Source organism: Calonectris borealis, chromosome W, assembly GCF_964195595.1.
Source record: "Calonectris borealis chromosome W, bCalBor7.hap1.2, whole genome shotgun sequence".
Classification (NCBI taxonomy): domain Eukaryota; kingdom Metazoa; phylum Chordata; class Aves; order Procellariiformes; family Procellariidae; genus Calonectris; species Calonectris borealis.
In genome coordinates, this window is record NC_134351.1 from 12,291,283 (window position 1) to 12,318,172 (window position 26,890).

A 26,890-nucleotide genomic window follows, 5' to 3' on the forward strand; every position below is an offset into this window, starting at 1 on the left:
CGTCGGGGCAGGCGGAGCGGCGGGTCCCAGGGGCGGCGGGCAGCGGAAGATCAACCCCGGCAACAGACACGGTGGCTGCTCAAACCCCCACGACAGGCACTGCGGCTACTTCAACCCCCACGACAACCCCTGTGGCCACTCAAACCCCGGCAACAGTCACTACAGTTACTCCAACCCCCATGACAAGCACTGCAGCTACCCAAACCCCAGCAACAGGTACTACAGCTGAACCAGAGGACCAACCCTTGCAGGTATCCGTCGCCCCTGTACAGAAGAGGAAATCTTGGAAGTGGAGGTCAGGTCGTTTAGAAAGGGATGATGGAAAAGCAGAGCCATCACGAGGAGGGGAAGAGGAAGAGGAAGAACTCATAAACGAGACGGAAACCACCCAATCCCTATCCCTGAGTGAGTTGCGAGATATGCGGAAAGATTTCAGCCGTCGTCCAGGCGAGCATATTGTTACCTGGCTGCTCCGATGCTGGGACAATGGGGCCAGTAGCCTGGAATTAGAGGGGAAGGAAGCCAGACAGCTGGGATCCCTTGCTAGGGAAGGGGGCGTTGACAAAGCACTTGGATAAGGGACACAGGCCCTCAGCCTCTGGAGGCGACTGCTGTCAGGCGTGAAGGAAAGGTATCCCTTCAAGGAAGATGTTATATATCGCCCAGGCAAATGGACCGCTATGGAGAGAGGTATCCAGTACCTGAGAGAATTAGGCGTGCTGGAGGTGGCTTATAGTGACCTGGACAATGAGCAAACGCCCAAAGATCCAGATGAAGTCCAGTGCACGTGACCCATGTGGCGGAAATTAGTATGGAGCGTACCAGCGTCATATGCCAGTTCGTTGGCAGTACTCTGCTGGAAAGAGGAAGAAGCACCAACGGTGGATGATGTTGTTGGCAGACTCCGGGAATACAAAGAAACTGTCTCCTCCTCCCTTGTCTCGGCTGTGGAGAAACTGTCCCGGGAGGTCCAGCAATTCAAAGACGATATGTCCTATTCTCCACCTGTACAGAACAGTATCTCAGCCATTAGGAGTCAGTGTTCTTCTGCTCAAGAGAGAGGATACAGAAAGTACACACCACGGGGCACCCTGTGGTTTTACCTGTGTGACCACGGAGAGGACATGAGGCAGTGGGATGGAAAACCTACCTTCATCCTAGAAGCACGGGTGCAAGAGTTGAAAGGAAAGACAATCCTGGCGACTGCTGTCAGGCATGAAGGAAAGGTATCCCTTCAAGGAAGATGTTATATATCGCCCACGCAAATGGACCACTATGGAGAGAGGTATCCAGTACCTGAGAGAATTAGGCACAAGGGGGTTCTCCCAGGAAAAATGCTGCTCCAGTTTTCAGGAAAAACCTGTCTCACGACGGTCCAGTTTCCAATGAACAGTTCCCCAGACAGAGTAGAAGGGCTGATCTTACTTTGGATTGTAACAGAGAAATTCTTGACTCATTTTTGCAAGAAGTGAGAAATGGATACTATGACCAGAACTAGAGGGGCCCTGCCTCCAGCTAGGTGGAGGAAAGGGACAACCGGGTTTACTGGACTGTGTGGATTCGATGGCCTGGCCCATCAGATCCACAGGAGTATAAGGCTCTAGTAGACACCGGTGCACAGTGTACCCTGATGCCATCAAGCTATGAAGGGGCAGAACCCATTTGTATTTCTGGAGTGACAGGGGGATCCCAAGAGTTAACTGTATTGGAGGCCGAAGTGAGCCTAACCGGGAATGAGTGGCAGAAGCACCCCATTGTGACTGGCCCAGAGGCTCCGTGCATCCTTGACATAGACTACCTCAGGAGAGGGTATTTCAAGGACCCAAAAGGGTACCGGTGGGCTTTTGGTATAGCTGCCCTGGAGACGGAGGAAACTAAACAGCTGTCCACCTTTCCTGGTCTCTCAGAGGATCCTTCTGTTGTGGGGTTGTTGAAGTTCAAAGAACAGCAGGTACCAATCGCTACCACAACAGTGCACCGGCGACAATATCGCACCAACCGAGACTCCCTGCTTCCCATCCATGAGCTGATTCGTCGACTGGAGAGCCAAGGAGTGATCAGCAAGACTCGCTCACCCTTTAACAGTCCCATATGGCCAGTGCGAAAGTCCAATGGAGAGTGGAGACTAACAGTAGACTACCGTGGCCTGAACGAAGTCACGCCGCCACTGAGTGCTGCCGTGCCGGACATGCTGGAACTTCAATACGAACTGGAATCAAAGGCAGCCAAGTGGTACGCCACAACTGATATCGCTAATGCGTTCTTCTCAATCCCTTTGGCAGCAGAGTGCAGGCCACAGTTTGCTTTCACTTGGAGGGGCGTCCAGTACACCTGGAACCGACTGCCCCAGGGGTGGAAACACAGCCCTACCATTTGCCATGGACTGATCCACACCGCACTGGAACAGGGTGAGGCTCCAGAACACCTGCAATCCATTGATGACATCATCGTGTGGGGCAACACAGCAGAAGAATTTTTTGGGAAAGGGGAGAGAATAGTCCAAATCCTTCTGAAGGCCGGTTTTGCCATAAAAAAAAGTAAGGTCAAGGGACCTGCACAGGAGATCCAGTTTTTAGGAATAAAATGGCAAGATGGACGTCGTCAGATCCCAACGGATGTGATCAACAAAATAACAGCCATGTCCCCACCAACTAGCAAAAAGGAAACACAAGCTTTCTTAGGCGTGGTGGGCTTTTGGAGAATGCATATTCCAGATTACAGCCTGATTGTAAGCCCTCTGTATCACGTGACTTGGAAGAAGAACGATTTCAAATGGGGCCCTGAGCAACAACAAGCCTTTGAACAAATTAAACGGGAGATGGTTCATGCAGTAACCCTTGGGCCAGTCCGGGCAGGACAAGATGTAAAGAATGTGCTCTACACCACAGCCGGGGAGAATGACCCTACCTGGAGCCTCTGGCAGAAAGCACCAGGGGAGACTCGAGGTCGACCCCTGGGGTTCTGGAGTCGGGGATTCAGAGGATCCGAGGCCCACTACACTCCAACTGATTAGGAGATCTTGGCAGCATCTGAAGGGGTTCGAGATGCTTCGGAAGTGGTTGGTACTGAAGCACAGCCCCTCCTGGCACCCCGACTGCCGGTGCTGGGCTGGATGTTCAAAGGGAGGGTCCCCTCTACACATCATGTAACCCATGCTACGTGGAGTAAGTGGGTCGCCCTGATCACACAACGGGCCCGAATAGGAAACCCCAGTCGCCCAGGAATCTTGGAAGTGATCACGAACTGGCCAGAAGGCAAAGATTTTGGAATATCCCCAGAGGAGGAGGTGATGCGTGCTGAAGAGGCCCCACTGTATAATAAACTACCAGAAAATGAGAAGCAATATGCCCTGTTCACTGATGGGTCCTGTCCTCTTGTGGGAAAGCATCAGAGGTGGAAAGCTGCTGTATGGAGTCCTATACGCCAAGTTGCAGAAACTGCTGAAGGAGAAGGTGAGTCAAGCCAGTTTGCAGAGGTGAAAGCCATCCAGCTGGCCTTGGACATTGCTGAACGAGAAAAGTGGCCAGTCCTTTATCTCTATACTGACTCATGGATGGTGGCAAATGCCCTGTGGGGGTGGTTGCAGCAGTGGAAGCAGAACAACTGGCAGCGCATAGGTAAACCCATCTGTGCTGCTGCACTGTGGCAAGATATTGTTGCCCGGGTAGAGAACCTGGCTGTAAAATTATGTCATGTAGGTGCTTATGTACCCAAGAGTCGGGCCGCTGAAGAACACCAAAACAACCAGCAGGTGGACCAGGCTGCTAAGATTGAAGTGGCTCAGGTGGATCTGGACTGGCAACATAAGGGTGAATTATTTATAGCTTGGTGGGCCCATGACGCCTCAGGCCATCAAGGAAGAGATGCAACATATAGATGGGCTTGTGATCGAGGGGTGGACTTAACCGTGGACACTATTGCACAGGTTATCCATGAATGTGAAACGTGCGCTGCAATCAAACAAGCCAAGCGAGTAAAGCCTCTTTGGTATGGAGGACGATGGTTGAAATATAAATATGGGGAGGCCTGGCAGATTGATTATTTCACACTCTCACAAACCCGCCAAGGCAAGTGCTATGTGCTCACCATGGTGGAAGCAACCACAGGATGGCTGGAAACATACCCTGTGCCCCATGCCCCTGTCCGGAACACCATCCTGGGCCTTGCAAAGCAAGTCCTATGGCGACATGGCACTCCAGAAAGAATTGAGTCAGACAACGGGACTCATTTCCGAAACACCCTCATAGACACCTGGGCCAAAGAGCATGGCATTGAGTGGGTCTATCACATCCCCTACCATGCACCAGCCTCTGGGAAAATGGAACGATACAATGGACTGCTAAAGACAACACTGAGGGCAATGGGTGGTGGGACATTCAAGCATTGGGATACACATTTAGCAAAAGCCACCTGGTTATTCAACACCAGGGGATCTGTCACTCGAGCTGGCCCTGCCCAATCAAGACTCTTACGTACTGTAGATGGAGATAAAGTCCCCGTCGTGCATTTGAGAAATATGCTGGGGAAGACAGTCTGGGTTACTCCTGCTTCTTGCAAGGGAAAACCCATCCGTGGGATTGCTTTTTCTCAGGGACCTGGGTGCACTTGGTGGGTGATGCGAAAGGATGGGGAAGTCCGGTGTGTACCTCAGGGGGATTTGATTTTGGGTGAAAATAGCCAATGAACTGAATTTTATGATGTCAACTGTTGCATGATATTGTATATCATTATTTCTATGGTTGCTATCAATGGTATAGCAGTAAAAATCACCCAGATTAATGAAGAATGAACTAACTCTGATGACAGAACCGGACAAGCGCAGCAATACTGAAATGAGAACTGTCTTCAGGATGCAACAGCCCAACACCACACACCATCTCTCCTGCCCTGAAGGACTGTTATGACAGATGGAGCCCAAAGTCATGGACTAAATGAACTCAGTGGACATTTTAGAGGGATAGTCCATGGAGTAAGGGAATGATATCTCTGTGTGCATATATATATATGTATATATATAAAGAAAGATAGTGGTGATTAATTGAAATGTATCAAAAAATGTGAGACCTAAGCACAACCTGGAGCGGTTGGTTTTGAGGGCGCTCACGAGCCATGTCCGGGACAACCAGGGGATCAGGCCCAGCCAGCACGGGTTCATGGAAGGCAGGTCCTGCTTGACTAACCTGATCTCCTTCTATGACCAGGTGACCCGCCTAGTGGATGAGGGAAAGGCAGTGGATGTGGTCTACTTGGACTTCAGTAAGGCCTTTGACACTGTCTCCCACAGCATTCTCCTAGAGAAGCTGGCGGCTCACGGCCTAGGCAGGTACACTCTTCGCTGGGTAAAAAACTGGCTGGACGGCCGAGCCCAGAGAGTTGTGGTGAACGGAGTTAAATCCAGTTGGCGGCCGGTCACGAGCGGTGTTCCCCAGGGCTCAGTACTGGGGCCGGTCCTGTTCAATATCTTCATCAATGATCTGGACGAGGGGATCGAGTGCTCCCTCAGTAAGTTTGCAGACGACACCAAGTTGGGCGGGAGTGTTGATCTGCTTGAGGGTAGGAAGGCTCTGCAGAGGGACCTGGACAGGCTGGATCGATGGGCCGAGGCCAACTGTATGAGGTTCAACAAGGCTAAGTGCCGGGTCCTGCACTTGGGCCACAACAACCCCAGGCAACGCTACAGGCTTGGGGAAGAGTGGCTGGAAAGCTGCCCAGAGGAAAAGGACCTGGGGGTACTGGTTGACAGCCGGCTGAACATGAGCCGGCAGTGTGCTCAGGTGGCCAAGAAGGCCAACAGCATCCTGGCCTGTATCAGAAATAGTGTGGCCAGCAGGAGCAGGGAGGTGATCATGCCCCTGTACTCGGCACTGGTGAGGCCGCACCTCGAATACTGTGTTCAGTTTTGGGCCCCTCACTACAAGAAGGACATGGAGGTGCTGGAGGGCGTCCAGAGGAGGGCAACGAAGCTGGTGAAGGGCCTGGAGCACAAGTCTTATGAGGAGCGGCTGAGGGAACTGGGACTGTTTAGCCTGGAGAAGAGGAGGCTGAGGGGAGACCTCATCGCGCTCTACAACTACCTGAAAGGAGGTTGTAGCGAGGTGGGTGTTGGTCTCTTCTCCCAAGTAACTAGTGATAGGACGAGAGGAAATGGCCTCAAGTTGCACCAGGGGAGGTTTAGACTGGACATTAGGAGAAATTTCTTTACTGAAAGAGTGGTCAGGCCTTGGAACAGGCTGCCCAGGGAAGTGGTGGAGTCACCATCCCTGGAGGTATTTAAAAGACGTGTAGATGAGGCCCTTAGGGACATGGTGTAGTGGGCATGGTGGTGTTGGGTTGACGGTTGGACACGATGATCTTAGAGGTCTTTTCCAACCTGTATGATTCTATGATTCAAATTTTATGGACTCTTTGCTGTTTGATTTTGGTTTTTTTTAAATACACAGTGTACTTTTTTCATGCTTAAAAGCATCTTAATCCATAAAACTTTTAAGTGTTTATGACTGAGATTTAAATCCATAACCAAAGTGAAAAACTTGAATTACCCACAGCAACAGTAACTTGGCTTTTCCGTAATGGATACAGAATGGCAGATATGGCAGTGGTAAGAGATGAAATTTGGATGCCTTGCTTTAATGGGTTTCCATTCAAATGAATACTCTGAAAAATTGTTTTGACTTTTTTCTTTTTTTATTCCTCATATAAATTTTTTGAAAGCTGCTTAGTAAAGAAACAAAAACCTTGCAATGTTTACTCTTTGTCCCATGGAATAGATTTTCAGTAATATCTCTGAACTTCCAGTTTTACAAATGTTATATATGACCTTCAGTTTGATAGCATTCTCTGGGATTCAATTCAGCTTCTTTTAAAAACTACGTTATAATGTTAAAATAACTTAATATCTCTGTCATATACTGCTAGTAGATTGGAAGCTTTTAGAACTTCATTGCAGCGTGCTGTGAGCTGATTTATGTTGCAAAAAATCACAGTACTCCTGACTTTTCTGGTTTATGATCCAGTTCAACTCTGGCCTATGGAGTAGACTTTACGTGTCCAATTTCCCTTTTGTTGTATGAGTACATCCTTTAGTTGGAATATTAAAAATAAAGTCAACATTTCTATTTAATTGATTTTTGTGTTTTCTAATGAGCTAACTAGGGAAAATGTTGCATCTTGTGTCTAACTACACATGACAGGTTTTATAAAACAAATTACACAGGGATTTTTCTTAATAGCCTAATACTAATTTTTTTAATAAATTGAAATTTATGAAGTTTAATTTTAAAATTGCCATCAGGAAGTTGTTATTTTTGACTGAACTGTGTAGAAAACAAAGTTTTCAATTGAGGCTTCAGTTTGAAATCTGCTGCTTTCACATAGTAATTATCTCTGTGCCAGCAATATATCATCTCTAACTGCGCCCCTTCCCTGAAAAGGGGAACAGAGCAGTCTTCATGAGTCTAAATGCCTGTCATGCTGCTGTAACTGCATTTTGTCATTAATACTTGAACTAAATTCAATTTAAGGAAGGCATTTTACAGTATGTATTGGGTTTGTGTGGCAAGGTTTTGGTAGCGGGGGCGGGCTACAGGGGTGGCTTCTGTGAGAAGCTGCTAAAAGCTTCCCCTATGTCTGACAGAGCCAATGCCAGCCGCCTCCATGATGGACCTGCCACTGGCCAAAGCTGAGCCAGTCAGCGATGATGGTAGTGCCTCTGTGATAACACATTCAAGAAGGGGTAAAAAACTGCTGCGCAACAGCAGCCAGAAGAGAGGAGTGAGAAGATGTGAGAGAAACAGCCCTGCAGACACCAAGGTCAGTGAAGAAGGAGGGGGAGGAGGTGCTCCAGGTGCCGGAGCAGAGATTCCCCTGCAGCCCGTGGTGAAGACCATGGTGAAGCAGGCTGTCCCCCTGCAGCCCATGGAGGTCCACAGTGGAGCAGTTATCCACTCTGTAGCCCATGGAGGACCCCACATTGGAGCAGGTGGATGTGCCCCAAAGGAGGCTGTGACCCCGTGGAGAGCCCGCGCTGGAGCAGGCTCCTGGCAGGACCTGTGACCCCTGTGGAGAGAGGAGCCCAGGCTGGAGCAGGTTTTCTGGCAGGACTTGTGACCCTGTGGGGGACCCAAGCTGGAGCAGTCTGTTCCTGAAGGACTGCACCCCATGGAATGGACATGTGGGAAGGACCCTTGCTGGAGCAGTTAGTGAAGAACTGCAGCCTGTGGGAAGGACCCACGTTGGAGAAGTTTGTGGAGGACTGTCTCCCGTGGGCGGGACCCCACGCTGGAGCAGGGGAAGAGTGTGAGGAGGAAGGAGCGGCAGAGACAATGTGTGATGAACTGACCGCAACCCCCATTCCTTGTCCCCCTGCACCGCTCGGGGGGAGGAGGTAGAGAATTCGGGAGTGAAGTTGAGCCCAGGAAGAAGGGAAGGGTGGGGGGAAGGTGTTTTTAGATTTGGTTTTATTTCTCATTACCCTTCTCATTACCCTACTCTGATTTGATTGGCAATAAATTAAATTAATTTCCCCGAGTTGAGTCTGTTTTGCCTGTGATGGTAATTGGTGAGTGATCTCTCCCTGTCCTTATCTCGACCCATGAGCCTTTTGTCTTATTTTTCTCTCTCCTGTCCATCTGAGGAGGGGGGAGTGATAGAGCGGCTTGGTGGGCACCTGGCATCTAGCCAAGGTCAACCCACCACACAGTAGCATGGACTCCTTGTCTAACTGTGTGTTTGCACATTCTACCCAATGCTGAATTTTGTGTTACATTGGTTGCATTGACAGCGTTAGGTGCTAAATTGAAAACTGGTCTGCTCTAGGAGCAGGTCATACAGACAAGGGTTGCAATTTTGTATCCCTCTAGAGCAGGTAAGTTTAGCTGTAAGCAAGACAATATTTTCCTATCTTTTGTCATGGTATAGCTAGGTTTTACAGTGTTGATTATGAATTAATTGTATTTAGACTATCTGAAATCCAACATTGTTGGGGTGGAGTGCTAAAGCTTAATATGTAGGCAGATACAGGTAATGGGTAAAACACATCTGTGCATTAAAGCAATATTAATGTTAAAGTTTCCTTGTAGGGAGTGATACATGCGATAAGATTGCAGCAGCATCTGAAGTTCTACTGTCTTGCTTGTGGAACTTGACAGAGCTATGGAAATACTGTCCTGTACATAAGGTTTTGTGTAGCAGACTCTCTGTTTAATGTGTGGATTTTTAAAATGTTTAATGTATTGGTGGCAACAAAATTTAAGATTAAGTACGTTCACTTTATGATCCCTTCATAAATGAGACACTCATACAGGGACTGACACAGTTTACATGCTTTCCCCATATAGCTTTAACTTGCCCTGCAAGATCTTTCTTCCAAAAAAAAAAAAATTCCAAGGACAGTGCTAGTATGTGTGAAACTAAAAATAAAAGCTCTGATACGTCTTCACTTTACAAAAATAAAAGCATGCAAGGATAATTAGAATAAAATCTCTGCTATTCAGGACCCAGGTTTCCCTTGAGCTGTTTTAAATAAAATGCAAAAATGTTTTTAATTCCACTGCTGTCTGAATCATGTTTACTAATTCCTGATAATGATTGTTCTTGTTCATCAGGTTGATATTTGACTCAACTGTTTTTGTGTTCTAGAACAGGTGCCCCTGAAACAGGGGCCTACACGTTTCTCCAGGGTTTATAGCCTAGTTTTAAGGAATTTGTGAAACATAACTAAGAAAAGCAAGGCTTTTCTGTACAAAGGCATACTTTTACAATGAAAAATAAGGTCTGCAAATCAAGAAGTTTGAAAATTGTGCTGTAAATTTGTGGTTGGGAGGAAAGCCTTCTAAAGAAAACTTTAATTCCTTGCAATTTTAATTTCAATATGGCCTTACTTTTCACGTGTAACAGTGAAATGTCATCCTCCAGATGGATGATAGGTTTCTCTGTCAATACAGTTTTCTCAATCACGTATCATGAGAAGTTTGGGAAAACTGTGGAACTTCTTTGCATATATGTGCAACCAAGTGACTGCTCAACTGATCCAAAATGTTTTTAATGTTTTTAGTTTTAATTTTGGCACACGGGATAAAGTTTACCTTTATGTATACCTTAATTTTTGTTAGTAAAGTTACTGTTAAAAGCATTAGTACATTCTGGCTTTCTGGTCTCATGGAAGCAGTACATTGCTTTCACTTCACTGTAAAGCTTAGGTAAGCATTAATGCTTCATTTTAGCCTGACCATATGTTTGGTACCAGGTTTTTTAATTGTTTCCTTCTGCAGGGGACAGGGATGAGGCAAGGAAACATTGTCATTGCTGTACATGAGTACTTCGGCATTGTGAACTAAACGTAGGAGCATCTCTGCATTCTTCCTTAAATTAGGAATACTTGTGAAAGGGCCTTGCTAAGATTTCTTAATACAAAGTTACTGATAGTGTCATAATTCCAGAGAACTGCTCCATTAAATTTCAGACTTAATCTGTAGAGCGGGAACACAATTGCAGACAGAAGATGGTTGTTTGAGAATTGCGTTGATGAGCTTAAATGAGTAGTCCACAAAATCCTAGTGTGTAGTATTGCAAAACAAACACAATCTTGTCTTTTGGGCTACGCAATTTAAAAATCTGAAAGCACACTTATGTATTCACGTTTCTTCTTTGAGGCTGTGGACTTCACTGAGTACCGCTATTTCAGCTGAAGCAATGTTTGAGGATACTGCACAAATGGTTAATAACCACTTCCTATCTACACCTTTGAGTCCTTTAGCATGGCTGGACTGCATGGCAGTTCTTAAAACCAAATTTTCCCTGATGATTGCTGGTTCGTAGCTTGGAGTCTTTCTCGCAGTTCTGCTTTGACTAGCTTAATTGAAAAGCTTGAGTGGCCCCAGGCTTATTCTATCAGCTACCTGAACGATGGTCTGAGTAGTTGTAGGTTGTATATGACTGAAGAAAAATTAATATCACTGGTCTTAAATGGTAACTGGTATCTTAAGTGATCAACAACATATAGGAAATCAGAACCTATTAGCTTGAATGCTGACAGTCAGTTTCTGACAAAGTCAGTCCTAATTTTGCAATATATTCTTTCAACATGAAAAAAATTTCTCAATTCAGTGTGAAGCTTGGAGGGTATGTTCACAGAAGTAAACTGTTGAACTGTATGCGTAAAGCCTGGGACATAATAAATCCACTGAATAGCTGACAATATTGACAATATTTCAAAATGAGGGGGAAAAAAAAGATTCTGGAAAGAAGACTTGTATTGTAAATATGTGAACAATGAATTGAGAAACAGACTTTGTGTTTTAATGCCATATCAGAAGTCTGGGGTTTGCTCCTCTTGTGTTTCTGTAGAAGTTTATATTGTTTGCATATTGTTTGCCTATGGACTCTGGTAGGCAAAATCTTGTAGAGTTAGACTGCAGCAGCAGCTTAAAAAGTCACTGTCCACATATGTGTATTCTAGTGCCAGGAGCTGTCATCAACTGTGGCAGAGTGGATGCAAAGGAAAGCATGTTTGCTCGGGTTGTCCCAGTTTGTCCCAGTTTAAATATACTACCTTTACCTGCCAGTTAAAATTGATTTGGTATCATTACTTGTCCAAAACCAAATAGTTTTTCTTTTGAAGTAACATGGCAGTATCATATATAATGGCAAATGCTGTGAGGAGAGAAGGTAGTTGTAATGAAAAGCTGAAAAAGACAATTTTAAGGGAAGTATTACTGCATTTCAAGTGAAAGCCAAAGAAAAGTAACTAGATAGCAGCAAAATGGAAAACAATAATGCTAGAGACAGTATATATAGTAACTGCTTGCCCTGAGCATGTTTTCCAGCACTAACGAATAGAATCTCCTCTGACTGAAAACATGAGGTTTCATTCTAAGGTGGAGTATTGCTGTGCAAAATTTTTAAAATATGGGGTCACTTACAAAATAGTTGAAAATAGTCTAATATGTTCTATATAAGAAGTTTAAATGGGCAGATAGTTTAAGAGAAGGATCTGACAATTGTGCACTTGTAAAATACTAAATACTTGTAAAATACTAAATTCCATCTCTGATGTTTGCCAGTATGAAATATTTAAAACAAGTAGCAAATAAAGCCAAACTTGAATTTTTAAGTGCATTATTGTAATTCTGTTTCTTAAGTTCTCTTTTTTAAGGGAATCTAATGAGAGAGAGAAGATCATTGTCATTGAAAACGTCTCCTCTGCCTGAAGTGTGTATATATCTCTATTCTAGTGCTCCTGATAATTATCTTGCAGATATACTTGGCATGCATCTCACTGAAAATGCCTTTGGTGTTTATCTTATAACCAGTGCTGTTGAATAAATTTCTCTCGATTAAGCAAGTAAATGCTTTTTTTGTAGTCATACTTATTTGTAGCTTCAGCAGTATAAGACTATTTCCTCTTCTAAGGCAGACTGGTCATTTCTTTTGTGTGCTTGTGGGTTAGGATAAATGAAAAAGCTTTCTTACAAGTTACTTTAATGTGATACCTATCCATGGCAATAAAAAAAAACTACTCAAGTGCTGCTGTTGATATTTTTGAAATATCTGAGGTTTCTGAGGTTTTTGTCAGTTTCAGTTGATTGACTTTTTTCCAATTTTATAGTTTTTGAACTCCCTTGTATGTCCACAAAACTTGTCTTCCATGGTTGCCTGTGCTTATTAATGTTTATAAATTTCATGTTTTTAACACCTTTTTTCTCCTTCTCTGATGATTTTGGATCAATAAAAAGATTACATTGGTAAATTCAGCTACTCTGATTTTGTTTAACAATAGTATATGAAAGTTTGAATTACTGTTGTAACTTCATCCCAGCCAAAACCCATACAGTTACTTTGGGGAGGAGATCTCATAATGGAGTTATGAACTAGAATTACTCTATTGTTCAGTTGTGCTGCTGATTAGAAAGCACAATGAAAGATTAACTCTCCAGTTCTCTCCTCTCTTTCTCTTCAAAGAGGTTTTTAGCAGCAGTAAGAAATTGATCACAGTTCTGCCAAACATAGATGCAGTTGGGATGATTTAGAGTTCAGTGCTTATTTTAAAATATTACTAATTTATTTTCAATATATTTTCAATATATTTTGTGTCCTCAAAGTCCCACATGAGGTTAGAAACAGATTTGTTCTAACTACCCTATAAGTACATATACCAGAATGTTTGGATAATGCAATAGTGGGTGAATATCAGTATAGATTTGGGGTTGTTCCCCAACGTGGTTTATTTTGTCTTGTTGGTCATATCTAAGGAAGTACAGAAAGATTAAAAGATACAGAATTGCTTTCAGTGTTCAGAGTAGCGTGGTGGTGTAACCAGTACAGTGATGATATTTTACAAGTTCTTACAAAACAATTGCTTACACAATCTTGATGGAAGGAATAGTTTTCTTGTAGCTGACAAGCATGAGAATCCTAAAAATTGCTATCTTTGAATCAAAAATTGTTGTTAATTTCAAAAAGAAATGCAAGAAATGAGAAGTAGCTAAAGCTTTTTCTGGTAGACTGCTGAAAGGCAGAAGTGAAGGCATCACCCCCTACTCCCCCATAGCATTTACTTGATTTGAATTCAAAATGTTATCTTACTTTTTGCAGCACATCTAGGTTTGTTTTGTTTTTTTTGTTGTTGTTGTTTTTCACATTACTTTCCCTGTAATGGTTACTGAAGCCATTGGCCTAAGAGAACTCAGGAGTGTGGTCAAAGTGGGATGCAGGAGCTAGCATGTAGAGCACGTGGTTTCAGTAAGCTTGATGGCCCACAAAACCTGCTGAAGGTTGGCAGTAGTCCACTGGAAGTCAGTGTCCTAACCAAAAATCTGAAGGTGATGTCAAATACTGCTACTCTTTCATGAATCTGGAGTTTAGTAGGACCACATACATTTCGCTAGATAAAAATAAATAAGTTTTGCTTGCTTCATTTATTAAGATTGTTTCACAGCTAGGAGAAAAATGATATCCAGCTGACCCAATAGCTCTTACTTCTTCCATCCTCCCTCAAATACTGTATCAGTGTTTAATACTGCTTCTAGTTGCTCTTGCACAGTATGTCTTGATGGAATTAGACTTCCTTTTCCAAAAAGCATATTTTGCATAAGTATAAGTATCTATCTACATAGTTTCATGCTCATGCATCTGTCTAGATATATGTAATGTTATTTTTATCTTTTATGGTGGGGTGCCCATGGTTTGTGAAACTGTTTCTCCCAGGTGCTTGCTTACAGGAGAATATATTGTGCCTAGGAGCCTGGGAGGGAATGACTATACTGAAACTTGAATGTAAAGCCTTTCTGATCAGATTCTGTTTATGTGGAACGTTGTGTCCTTCCTCAAATCACTGGTGACAAGCTGGAGCTCTTGAAAAGTGATGCTTCTCTAGTGTTATGCTTTCACACTACTATGTGAATGTGTCTGCGATTTTTCTGTCAATTTTTAAGCAAATACTGAAGATGTCTCTTTTCCTTTATCCAGGCCAATATGAAAGGGATGTGAGCTCATTGCATTTTTACTGACAGTATGTGATTTTTAATTAGTATCAAGATTTATATTTCTAAAGTAGTATGTTACTACAAATTAAAAGCTTAAGTACATTGTTATAAGTGGGATATGAATGCAGCAAAGTCTTTAAATAAAATCTCAGTCAGGAATACGCTGAGGATGATAAGAAAAAATGGTATATTTTTGTTAAGGAGTAATCCGTATACTTGCTGTCCTGTAATCAGCTTCCTTGCTTTATCACAGACCTATTTGGTTATTATAGAAATTTTTTTAATTGCTTTTTAACTACTTTTTTTTTTAAGTTACTTCACTAAATACTCCCCTCCTCATCATATAAGATTTTCTTTTTAATGACATTACTGCAGTTCTTGGAGTAATGCCCAGTAGTATGTCACACCGGGATGGGGGCAGGACATGCTTTTTCTCTTCAGTTGCCCTAATGTGAACTGGGCATAATGGATTCTGTTCTCTGGGATACTGAAGTTTGTCATACAGTAATAAACTTACTGAATCTTTGTGTAAGCTGTATTATTACACTTCAGATATATTAGTCCAAATACATAGAGTTATGAAAAGAATTAAGCTGCACAACTATTAGTGGCTTTGGGCCTCCATGTATCAATATAAATTATCTACTTCCTGTAATTTCTAGAAATTTTGCTCAATAATGGAATAAACTTTTAGTTTTATAGAGATAAAATACCAGACTCCCTCTGCAAACCTTTTAGTATGAAAGTAAAGAGTTTAAGAGATCATGTAATGAACTGCTATTTTTAAATCTTGAAAATACTACAGTATGTGTATACCTTGATGCATCTGAGTTGGTACTGGGAGACTAAATAACAGCAGGAAGGATTAGAGAGACCTAGGAGCTTTTGTACTATTTGCTTCAGATGTCTGATAACTTTCTTAGGAAGCATACAGAAAAGAAAAGCCCATTTCATTAGCTTTGTGGCAAGCATCTGTTGCAAATAGAGGCCGATATTTCTTGGCTTGTTTTGTAGGAGGACTCCTTTTCAGTGGCTGCTGAATAGTACCACAATCTCAAAGTATGACTAGGTGGCTTCAGAGCAAGCAATCCAACCAATTTTCTTACATATTTCAAGTAGGTGGATTTGACTTCATAGGAGCTAGAAAATCCAGGCAGGTAATTTACCTCTAACTTTAGACATCCATCTTTGAAGATCTGTGTCTTCATCACTGAGGGGATGATCCTTCTTGACCAGGGCCTGTGAGGTTCCACTGAAGGTGATGGCTCAGTCTGTGGAGTTAGTGCTTCAGTTGTGAATGTTGTCCTGTTAGCAGTGAAATGTTCTCTTTGACAAATACGCTTGATTGTCATGGTCTTTGAGACCAAATGACTTTATAGGGAGAGAAGACAAGGGATGTATCAAACTGAGTAAATAACAATTACTACTAAGCTCAGTAGCTTTGGGTTTAGAGCCAAATAACAGAAAGGTTTTTCTTCCATGTTTTCACATTCTAAATAGTTTTGTTACCCTTTTATAGAAAAATGCTGGAAGAAATAGGATATGCTTTAGCTTTTAAAACTACTTTGTAAAGATGCAGTGGCTGTCGCCTGATGGTGGTTTCCAGCAGGGGAGCTTGCACTGCAGCCTGGGATCCCTGGGGCAGTGGAGGTTCCACAGAAACCTGCTGGGTGTTACGTTTGTTTCATTACACCTGGGCACCACTTATGCTTTTTCTGTAGTTTTGTAACATGTAATTGTATTTATAGTTTATAAGTATGTTTCAAAATATATGTAGAAGATACAAATTTATTTGAGGTAAATTGAAAGGTGTTTCTAATGCAAAATGCTTGTTAGTGATTCATCTAAATGACATAAAGTGGTAGTTTTTAATGTGAGTGAAAGAAAGGCAAACAGTGGGTGCAGAGTACCACTCAATATGTACTCCTTGTGAGCTTCAGTGGGAAGTGTATTGGCCAAATGAAGAGAATCTATGTTGTTCTCAAGGGAAGATGATGAAGAGCTATTGGAGAAGCTGAGGCAGCTAGAAAAAAAGAAATGAGACTTATTGTTTTCCCTTTTGTATTTGTCAGCTACGCTAACAGAAGAATAGAACTTAATTTCACACTTATAACATTTGGCTAAAATCCCTGTAACTATTTTAGGAAGCTAGATTCATTAGTCTCTATGAAGTAGTGTGTTCAGTGCTGTCTTTAAGTGGCAGTTGCTGCCATTTAGTACCAGGTTGAGAAAGTTCCCTATTAAGTTTTTAATTTTAATGAAATGTGCCATACCTGATCTTTTGCTTTGTTAGGATGGACACAAATGGTTAGATGCCAGCAGTAGTGGATCAGGAAGAGAAGGAATGGGAGACTGGCAGGAGGACAGACCATGCCTTGCCCATCTTGATCTGATTTTTTTTTACTGATCTTAATGTTATTAAAAATACTTAATGGCAAAAGAAAAACTGTGAGCACTACTGGAACTGTTAGTGGCAAGAAGTTATCTAAAAAACTAAAAGCTGACCTTCTCAATTCAGGGAATGGCTAACTCTTGTCCCCGCTCCCCATGCTGAGCACTGCTCCTAGCATGCCTCCAGGCCAGCTAACTAGCCCAGCATTCTCGGGACCTGTTGAGGGTTGGGTTGCAGGTAGCTAGGTGCCCATATTCTTAATTCTTCCTTAAAGTCCCCAAAATGAGCTCTGTACATCCCATCTAAGATCGCCCCCACTATTGATTGTCACCATATATGGCATTTGTACTGAGCAGACTATATAATTTCTCCCATATTCGTTCCTTCTCATTCAGTGCTTTTTCCATCAAATCCTGGGCTCTTCTTACAACCTATTGTTGTTAAATGCATTGATTTTTCTGATAGAGCTGCTGTGTGACCACTTTAGTTCATGAATGTTTTCTGTGGTCACCCATGGTTTGATCACTGTTGGTATGCAAGTTACCTTTGCTAACTTGCTTCAGACAAATGTTAAAAAAAAAAAATACTCAGTAGCTAATAACTCTTTTCCTCCCTACGATTGAGTATTTGTGGATATGGCAGACAGAGCTTTCCTTTTCTTGGTGAATTGACTCTCCTATTTCAGAACTTGCCTTTTTCCTGTTTTCCTACTGCTAAGAAAATCTGGTCCAGTGTGGCTATTGGATAAAGCTGTTTGCCCAAATAAGATGGCAGAGAAGCAAAGACATCTAACTGTTTCTAAACATTGAGAAGCACAGGAAAATGGATTTGGAGCTACTATTCAGCTTTCATATACTGTTACATGCCCTCTAAGAAAAAAGACTTGCAGAGAATTAGTATTAATTGCTTGTGTATTTCACAATAGTTTGCTAAATAACATGTGTATTGCACACCTTGTGTTAAAATATTGAATCATTGATCCATAGAGAACCAGTTCTTAATAATCTAACTGTTCAATTACTGTTTGCAAGTCTTCAAAATTAAGACACAGAAACAAAGGACAAAGTTTTGCCTTCTGTATTGCACAAGATGTTGCATTAGACTGTTTCCATGCAGTACATTGATTCTAGTGTGTTTAGTTTTATAGTTCATGAAGCAAATAATTCAAAGTGAACAATGCAATTATTAATGTGCAGAACCACTAAGCTTATTCATTAAAAAACGGTAGTCATCACACTATTGAGCTTGCTTAGTACTTTAGAATTACAATTTGGATCCATTTCTTCAGAATTTCTTGACTAATAATATGGGAGCTGATGTCTGATGGTTTAAAACTAATAATAAAAAGAATTTAAAAGATTTTTAATGCTGCCTTTTTTGGGGGGGAGTTTAAAAGTTAAATTTTATCTGGAAAAAAGACTTGTATCCTTTTTGCTTGGTAGCATGACTTGAAGGAAAACATAAGAAAAAGGCAAAAAATACTGTCAGACACTGAAAAACAAATATGAAGAGTCTAGAAGATTTTCCTGATTCTGTTGAACTATCTGCTAAACCACATTCTTAAGCAGCAGTACATGATCCCCTTCCATCTTCTTGATGTTAGCTGTCTTTAAAAATAAGCAAGCTTGATTAGGCCAACTCTCAGAATAAAATTTTGTTTAAAAAAAAAAAAAAGTACCGAGACCACTGTTGCTGATTGGCTCAGCTTTGGCCAGCAGCGGGTCCATCATGGAGCCAGCTGGCATTGGCTCTATCAGACATAGGGGAAGCTTTTAGCAGCTTCTCACAGAAGCCACCCCTGTAGCTCCCCCCGCTACCAAAACCTTTTTGCTTGATTCATGAAAAGCTGAAACATTTAAGAGCAAAATCCTTGCTTCCTGATAAAGCAGAAGGGTGGGATGTTGAGAAATGTCAGGCTCCCTGGTCCAAGTTAGCACGTTCTCTGAGATTTATTTTTGGCCTGTTCCTTAGCTGTGTTATTGGTGTTCAAATAAAGTACCACATGGCAGTCACTTAAGCACATGGTTACCTTGACTCAGGAATAGCTTTTGCTGTATGAAGATCAGGATCAGAGCAGGATCAAGTCCTCAGTGGAGTATACTCTGGGGTGTGTGTGTGTTTTGGTTGGGTTTTTTTTGTTTTGTTTTTTTTGTGCTGAGGTACAGTGATATGGGGACTGGCAACCCAGCTGTTGTCATGTAGGCAAACTTCAGCTTGACTAGAATAGATGAGGGGTTTTGCTTTAGATTAAAAAATAAACAAAACCTGTAGGTTTAGGCTACAAAATGAGGATGTCCTGCAGTATGCAGGAAACTTTGTACATTCACAGGAAAAATATTTTTTCCACAGATCCAACAGTATAAGAATATTTAGTAAATGACAATTTTAGCCAAGCTTGAGTTAAAATAGGAAGGCTTTTTGAACACTTCAGAAACTGTGTTCTATAAAAATACGCACAATAATTAAATTCTGCAAAAAGATAACTGGTTTACTGAGAAAAAGCTTTCAGACTCGGTTGGTCTTTCCCACCTGTGTGGAGGAAAAGCACAAGAGTTCTTTGTGCAGGCAAGAGTAGATCAGTTTAGCTGTCACATGAGAGGAATAGTTGCTTCTGCTTTTTAGAGAACAAGTACAGATTGTGAAGCCTCCACTGTCATATTGCATTGTTCGTGAATTCAAGTCCAAGGGCCTCTAAAAGACTTTTTTTATATCAGTTGGGAAGTTAATCATGGTTATATGAACAAATGAAATACTGTGTCATTCTTTCACTGCTGGGATAGTGTTTTCTGTCTTGTATACAAAGTATTCATGCAACTGAAATGGTTCATGCCATGGATTAACTAATATAAAAACCAGAGTAACTATATTTTTAACTTGCATCTATATTATTTTGGAGCTGTACTGTTCTTATGCAGATGAAGATTTTTGTCTTTGAACTGATTTTTTTTGACTGAGGAAAAAATGTAAAATCAGCCCTCTTTAGACAATGGGTTCCCCCCCCCCCCCCATTTTAAGCTTTTAGGCACATTCTCCATTTGGACTCTACCTGCTGCTGTAATATCTTTGTTTTTCATGAAGAATTGCTAGGTTTTGTCTCTTTCTAGAAAGCAATAGTATGAAATTCAGTGTTGGGTCAAAAATAACTTGTCACTTGTATTAGTTTTGAAGTTAAGCAAGCATTAATGCTTAACCTCTGAAAAAACATTCATTCTTAGGTGGGTTGGTTTTCTATTTATAAACATTTAAGTTTTTAATTGCTAGACACAATTCTGAGTGTCTAAATTTGGTTATTAACAGTAGGTTTAGATGTTGCTTGAAAGAAAATGAATTTTGTCTATGATATCAGTCTGCTTATTACATTTCAGCACTGAACAGGAAGATTTATTTCCTGTCTCAGAATACTTTGTTTCCTTTGTGTCTACAATGAGAGGAAAAAAAATAACATGACTACTCCTTCTGACCAGTGAAAACTTCTCATTTTCTTAAGTAGGGATTTGTGATAAATGAACTTTAGTAATACATTGCTGATAGGCATTGTAATTTTGACATCTTATTGCAGTGCATCTTGTAGGGAATATGTTGTAGGTCATCATACAGTACATAAATGTAGTTTTAACTGCATAGCTAAATGTTTCAGAAGTTGAAGACCGCTTGCATGAAAGCAGCGGATGTAAATATGCAACTGCTTCTCATCGTAACTAAATTATTATATAGCCTTATCTTCCACTTTAAGTTGTGATTTTATTTTTTTTAAACAAAATTTTATTCTGAGAGTTGGCCTAATCAAGCTTGCTTATTTTTAAAGACGTCTAACTTCAAGAAGATGGAAGGGGATCATGTACTGCTGCTTAAGAATGTGGTTTAGCAGATAGTTCAACAGAATCAGGAAATCTTCCAGACTGTTCATATTTGTTTTTCAGTGTCTGACAGTATTTTTTGCTGCTTTGTAGTTGCCAGCAATCACAGGCAACTACTTTGCTGCAGGTCAAAAAAGCACAAGCCCAGATGGATACTTTCATTTTACAGATATGAACTTGCTGTGAGTTTTGCTATAATTATAGCTGACTTGAAGTGCTTTTGAGTCATCAGTCACTCAGAAAGCAATTCTCAAGGACACTAGCCTTACTTTCATTATTTCTGTGTCTAGTTTAAACATACTGTGTATTAGTTTACAAGTCCTCTTTTTTTGAGGAAGAATTCATGTATAGGAAGAGGCACTACATACATAGTTTCATGCTTGTGCATCCTATGAAGATGGAAACTTTTCACCATTACTTTATATTCATTTTGTAAATTGTTTTAAAATAGAGATTGCAAGCTTTGAATTGCCAATACATGCATGAACCATCACAAGACTTCTGAAACTTTTGGCGAATGACATGACATACAGGGCAACTTTTGTATTGGTTTAATATTTGCCAAGACATTCCTCTTTACTGGGTGTCCAATGTTACAAGCAATACACGCATTTTAAAGAAATACCCCTCAAAACAGGTATGCTGCGAACTGCAGAATAGCAAATTAGTTGTAACTCTTGAAAGGCTTGCTGCAGTCAGTTGGAAGTAATGTTTTAGTAGCTGCATTGTAAGGAGAGGGAGAACAGGATGGCACAAAGCTTAAGAATGCTATAGTATTATACCTTAACTAAAAATAATTGTATCTATGACTATAATTTTTTTTTTTTTTGCTGTAGTCGTGACATGGAAAATAGAGAAACCCTCAGGGGGTTGCAGAAGATGGATGACCGCCCAGAAGAGCGTATGATCAGGGAGAAACTCAAGGCAACGTGCATGCCAGCCTGGAAGCATGAATGGCTAGAAAGAAGAAGCAGGAGAGGCCCTGTGGTAAGTGACACGGAAATAAGCGCAATATCTGTGACAACTATTACAAATAAAAATCCCTTAAATTTCTTTCTTTTAGAAACCTCTTTATCGTTGACAATTTGCAGACTCTTAATTGTGATCCTCTCGTTCATTTTTTTAATGAGCTGTTTAACAGGAAACTGACTGACTTTCTGAAGTGTACACATTTATTAAGCTTTATTTAAAAAAAAAAAAGCATATTGCTGTGCTGCTGATTGTGTAGTATAAAATCCTGCTGTGGCAACACTGCCCTCTAATGTCAACAGCAAAAGTAGCTCTTGTTCATTAGATAAAAACTTACATTTGAGTGTAAAACTGCACTGTAGTGCTTTGTACTCCCTTCATTCTTTAGGGTTTCTTGACTTCGCATTTCCTTAGTTTGAAAATGTTAAAGTTTTCTATATGTTTAATGTGGGTGGATTTTTTTTGCTAGATGAATATTGTTGTGGTTTAACACAGTGGGATGGGGGAGAGAATCGGGGGAAAAAAGGTAAAACTCGTGGGTTGAGATAAAGACAGGACAGAAAAGAAAGGGAAAATAATAATGATAAAAGAACATACAAAACAAGTGATGCACAATGCAATTGCTCACCACCCGCTGACCGATGCTTAGCCAGTTCCTGAGCAGCGGCTGTGCCCCCCCCCATTTTGTATAAATGGCTCAGAAGTAATTTTAAGAAACTTCAGACAGATCAAACTGAAAACTTATTAAACACAGTTACGATTCTAACACTAGCATATTCAGTATAATGCTGATTAATTAATAGCAATTAGTTACATATAAATGTAGTTGCATTGGTCAATGTGACTCCTGTGTAACACTTGATGGGAGTGCTAATTTAAAGCTAAGATCATCTGATGCAGTAAACAAGTGTTTACAAGTGTTTGGGGGCAGCTTTTCTAGAACAGAAGTAAGGGTTATGTTGGTAACTTTCTGTCATAAGAACATTGAAAACACTTAAAAGTGCACCAAAAAAGCGATACCTCGAATAACACAAAACAGCTCTTAATTGAAAAAAATTTTTAAATGCATCTTGGTTATTGCATAGCTTGAAATTATGGTTCCCTGCTCAGCCCACTTCCCTTGAGGCTTCTGGGTTTTTAATACAACTTTTGATGCTCCAGATTCTCAATTACTACCATTCTACATTTAAACTTTTTCAAGCACTAGCAACTGATAACTAACTTGTCCATAGGCACATGAATTTGCATTCTGACCTTCCAGGAAAGAAAAAAAAAAAGCATTACAGTAATCAGTAGGAAGAAAAAAAAGCCTGCATTGCTTTTTATTCTTTTCCTTTATCCTGTACATTTTCATAATCAGATAGCAATATATTTTAAAACAACAACAGCAAAGCTTTCTGAAAAGTTCAGGTTTGCGAGAAGTATACATTCAATATGGTGACTTCTTAAAGTAAAACAAGCAGTGCTTGGATCAAGGCTGTAAATGCAGGTCTATCTGTCCTTTCTTGGGCAGTGCCTAACTGCTAGGCTACAACCTCCTCATTGTCCTCTACTCCCTGTAGCCTGCTGAAACCGAAATGCATTTCTGGATAGTGGAACAGCTTCAGCTGGATGAGTTAAATGCTTCAGTTTAAAATAGCATTTGACCTTGTGGATGCAGTCCAAATCATCAGGTAGAAAGGCACTGAGGCTGGACGTCTCTTCCTCCTCATACCCTGAGCAGGGAAAGCCCCTTCCTTTTTTTTTTTTTTTTTTTCCCCCCTAAATCAAAAAGACCTCTGCAACTTTCTAGGAGAGGTCTGCTCCGTTAATCTGAAGTGTTACTTTAGAGCTTCCCTCTGGCTTTGAGTCAAGCCTCTAAGACATAGAGAAATGTAGAACTAAAACTGACTCTGCCTGCTGTGACTGCTTTTAACTCGATTCCATGGGGCCTTATTCTTCTCATGCATAATGTAGGTCTGAGGGGCAGGCAGCTGAAAGTTGTCTTGAAATATTCTATATCTCAGTGTCAAAATTCGGTGTTTATGCAACAAAGCACTATTAGAAGTGTATGTGCTCACTCTTCTTGAGCACATGTGTCTATTCAGGTAGTGCAGCACTGTGCACAGTGATTAGCTCAGTTACCAGATGCAGTGTAGCTGTTTTACTTGTACTGCAGGCAGAAAAGCTGGCTGTAGTTCTTATAGGGCACAGCACACCTTGAATTTTGCTGTATTGCCTCCAGGTTTAAAGTAATTTTACTTTGCAGCAAGCATTCATATTGTGCTGTAGAAATAGCAATCCTAGTATTTATCAATTGATATTTACTGTATGTAACAGATGGATCCAAGGTTATAGCTCTTAAATAAACAGACAATGCCTGTAGAAAAAAAAAAAAAATTCTTTTGGCTCCTACTATCCAAATGGGAGAATTGCTGTCCTCTGAGATACCATGAATGACAATTACAGAAGCATTTTGAGAATCAAATCAGCTGCTGCCACAACTCTAACGTAAGTGGCACAAATGGGCAGGAAAAAAGATTCTTGCTTTTGTGTTGTGTATAGATTAACAAGATAGCCCCTATTAGATGTTAATATTAGAACCTGGGGAATATGCAAACTTTGGATGTCTAAATAATGGCTTAATTATTATAATGCTAGCAAAACAAGTTTTGATGAATTTGTTTTGCTTTAATGTAAAATGATCAATTCATAATTCTAACACATTTTAATTCCTGCAAGGTGGTGAAACCTATCCCTGGGAAAGGAGATGGATCGGAAATGAACAAACTCTCTCTAGAGCCTCGGGCTGAAGGACAAAGCACTGCTGCTTCACCTACACAGAAAGGAAGACGTAGTCCTCCTCCTAGTAGCTGCTCTTCATCATCCTCTAGGACAGTTAAATCTGAATCACCGGGTATTAGAAGAAAAAGGGTATCTCCAGTGCCTGTAAGTTGCAAGCTGTGATGTAATTTTTAATTTGGCTATATTCTGCAATCTTTTGCTTAGAGAGGCAATTGGTATCTAATCCTTCCTGGGTAGGCAAGATACTGATATAAAGAGGTTATGACAGGGTATCACTTGAGTGAGATATGCAGAGCATATCTCATGTTACATTTCTCTTATGTGTGGAATTTTGCTCTCTGCTCTTAGGTGCGTGTTCTTCTTAATTCAGTCCTGCTTTCAATTTTTCATAATTTATTTCCTACAAATAAATATAGGTACTCAGTTGTGAAGACATGTATGTTCTCTTAGCTTGATTTGCATGAAGAGGTGCCAGGAGTTTTTTTTTGTTTTGGGTGTGTCCTGTCACCACCACCACCCCCCCATAGTTTTGTATGTCAGTTCTCCAGGCAGGTGTATATTCCCTTGGGGATAGGATTGTTGACTGGATTAAGATTCCTGCAGAAAAGTGTTACTGGTATGCTATTTGTGATCCTCTGTTCAAGAACTGATTGTTATGTACAGATTAGGGAAGTTTTAGGTATGTGCATTGTTAGAAGACTAAAATCTCTAAAATCTCATTTGAGAAGATCTGGAATGTAATGTTTTGAGCAATAGTATGTAACAGGTTTGTTATAAAAATGCTCATCCACAGTTAAGCTTCCATTGACTTGCCTACAACTTCACAGTGCAATTAGAGTAAGAATAAGATCTAATTGCTTTTATTGTCCCATTGCTCTCTAAACAAGGTTTCCAAAATCAATTAAAATATGTACTGCCATTCCTCTGAACTAGGGACAAATATCACAAATTACAGTGCTGTAGCACAGCTCCTTTCCTCTTAACAAAAGAAATTGAAATGTAAACCCCCCCCCAATGCCCCCCCACCCCCCAATTTCACCTTTGATCTGTTTTTACTCAATTGTTGTCGTGGTTTAACCCCAGCCAGCAAAAAAATAAACGCCACGCAGCCGCTCGATCACCCCCCCCCGGTGGGATGGGGGAGAGAATCGGGAGGGCACAAGTAGGAAAGCTCCCGGGTTGAGATAAAAACAATTTAATAATTGAAATAAAACTAAGTAGAACAGTAATAATAACAGTGAGAACAACAACAATAACAGAATACACAAAGCAGGCAATGCACAACAGAACCGATCACCGACCGCCGACCGCGTGTCACGAACGGGGGGCGAGCCCCCCCACACACCTGGTTTTTATACTGAGCATGATGTCACATGGTATAGAATACCCCATTGGCCAGCTAGGTCCACCACCCCGGCTGTGCTCCCCCCTCCCGGTGCAAGCATCACCCAGCAACAGCCAAAGCATCAATGGGCCATCAACGCTCCTTTCACACCGAACCCAAAACACAGCACACCCCCCTGGCGACTGGGAAGAAAGTTAACCCTGTCCCAGCTGGAACCAGGACAATATCCACCCCTTATTCTATACCATCTACATCATGCCCAGGTCTCACATTTTCCCATACATTCCAATTAGTCACCGCTCCTTTTCCCTGCCTTTTGATATATACGCACACAGAGATATCATTCCCTTAGTCCATGGGCCATCCCTCTAAAACGTCCGTTGAGTTCATTTAGTCCATGACTTCGGGTTCCACCTGTCGTAACAGTCTTGCAGGGCAGGAGAGATGGTGTGTGGTGTCGGGCTCTTGCATGCGGAGGCCAGTTCTGGGCGCTCGTCTGGTTCTATCATCGTTGCACCTTGCTCAGTTTCATCGGCGTTCATCCTAAATTAATCTGGGTGATTCTTACTGTAATACTGTTAATATGGCATATGGTAACCATAAAAGTGATGACATACAGTACTATGTAATAACTAACATCGTACAATTCAGTTCATTGGCTATTTTCACCCAAAATTAAATCCCCCTGAGGTACACACCGGACTTCCCCATCCTTTCTCATCACCCACCAAGTGCACCCAGGTCCCTGAGCAAAAGCAATCCCACGGATGGGTTTTCCCTTGCCAGAGGCAGGAGCAACCCAGACTGTCTTCCCCAGCATATTTCTCATATGCACGACAGGGACTTTATCCCCCTCTACAGCACGTAAGGGTTTGGATTGGGCAGGGCCAGCTCGAGTGACAGATCCCCTAGTGTTCACTAACCAGGTGGCCTTTGCTAAATGTGTGTCCCAATGCTTGAATGTCCCACCACCCATTGCCCTCAGTGTTGTCTTTAACAGCCCGTTGTATCGTTCAATTTTTCCGGAGGCTGGTGCATGGTAGGGGATGTGATAGACCCACTC

At 41.5% G+C, this 26,890-nt stretch overlaps 1 protein-coding gene across 3 annotated transcripts in view; it reads left to right on the top strand.

Moving 5' to 3' along the window:
- Window positions 1-26,890, top strand: part of LOC142074681 (mitogen-activated protein kinase kinase kinase 1-like) — a 96,313-nt gene that overhangs the window by 40,490 nt on the left and 28,933 nt on the right. For all 3 annotated transcript variants that reach the window (XM_075135463.1, XM_075135464.1, XM_075135465.1), the window contains 2 exons: window positions 21,566-21,716; window positions 24,420-24,626. In XM_075135463.1, coding sequence (XP_074991564.1) covers window positions 21,566-21,716; window positions 24,420-24,626 — 358 coding nt within the window. The remainder of the gene's footprint in view (window positions 1-21,565; window positions 21,717-24,419; window positions 24,627-26,890) is intronic.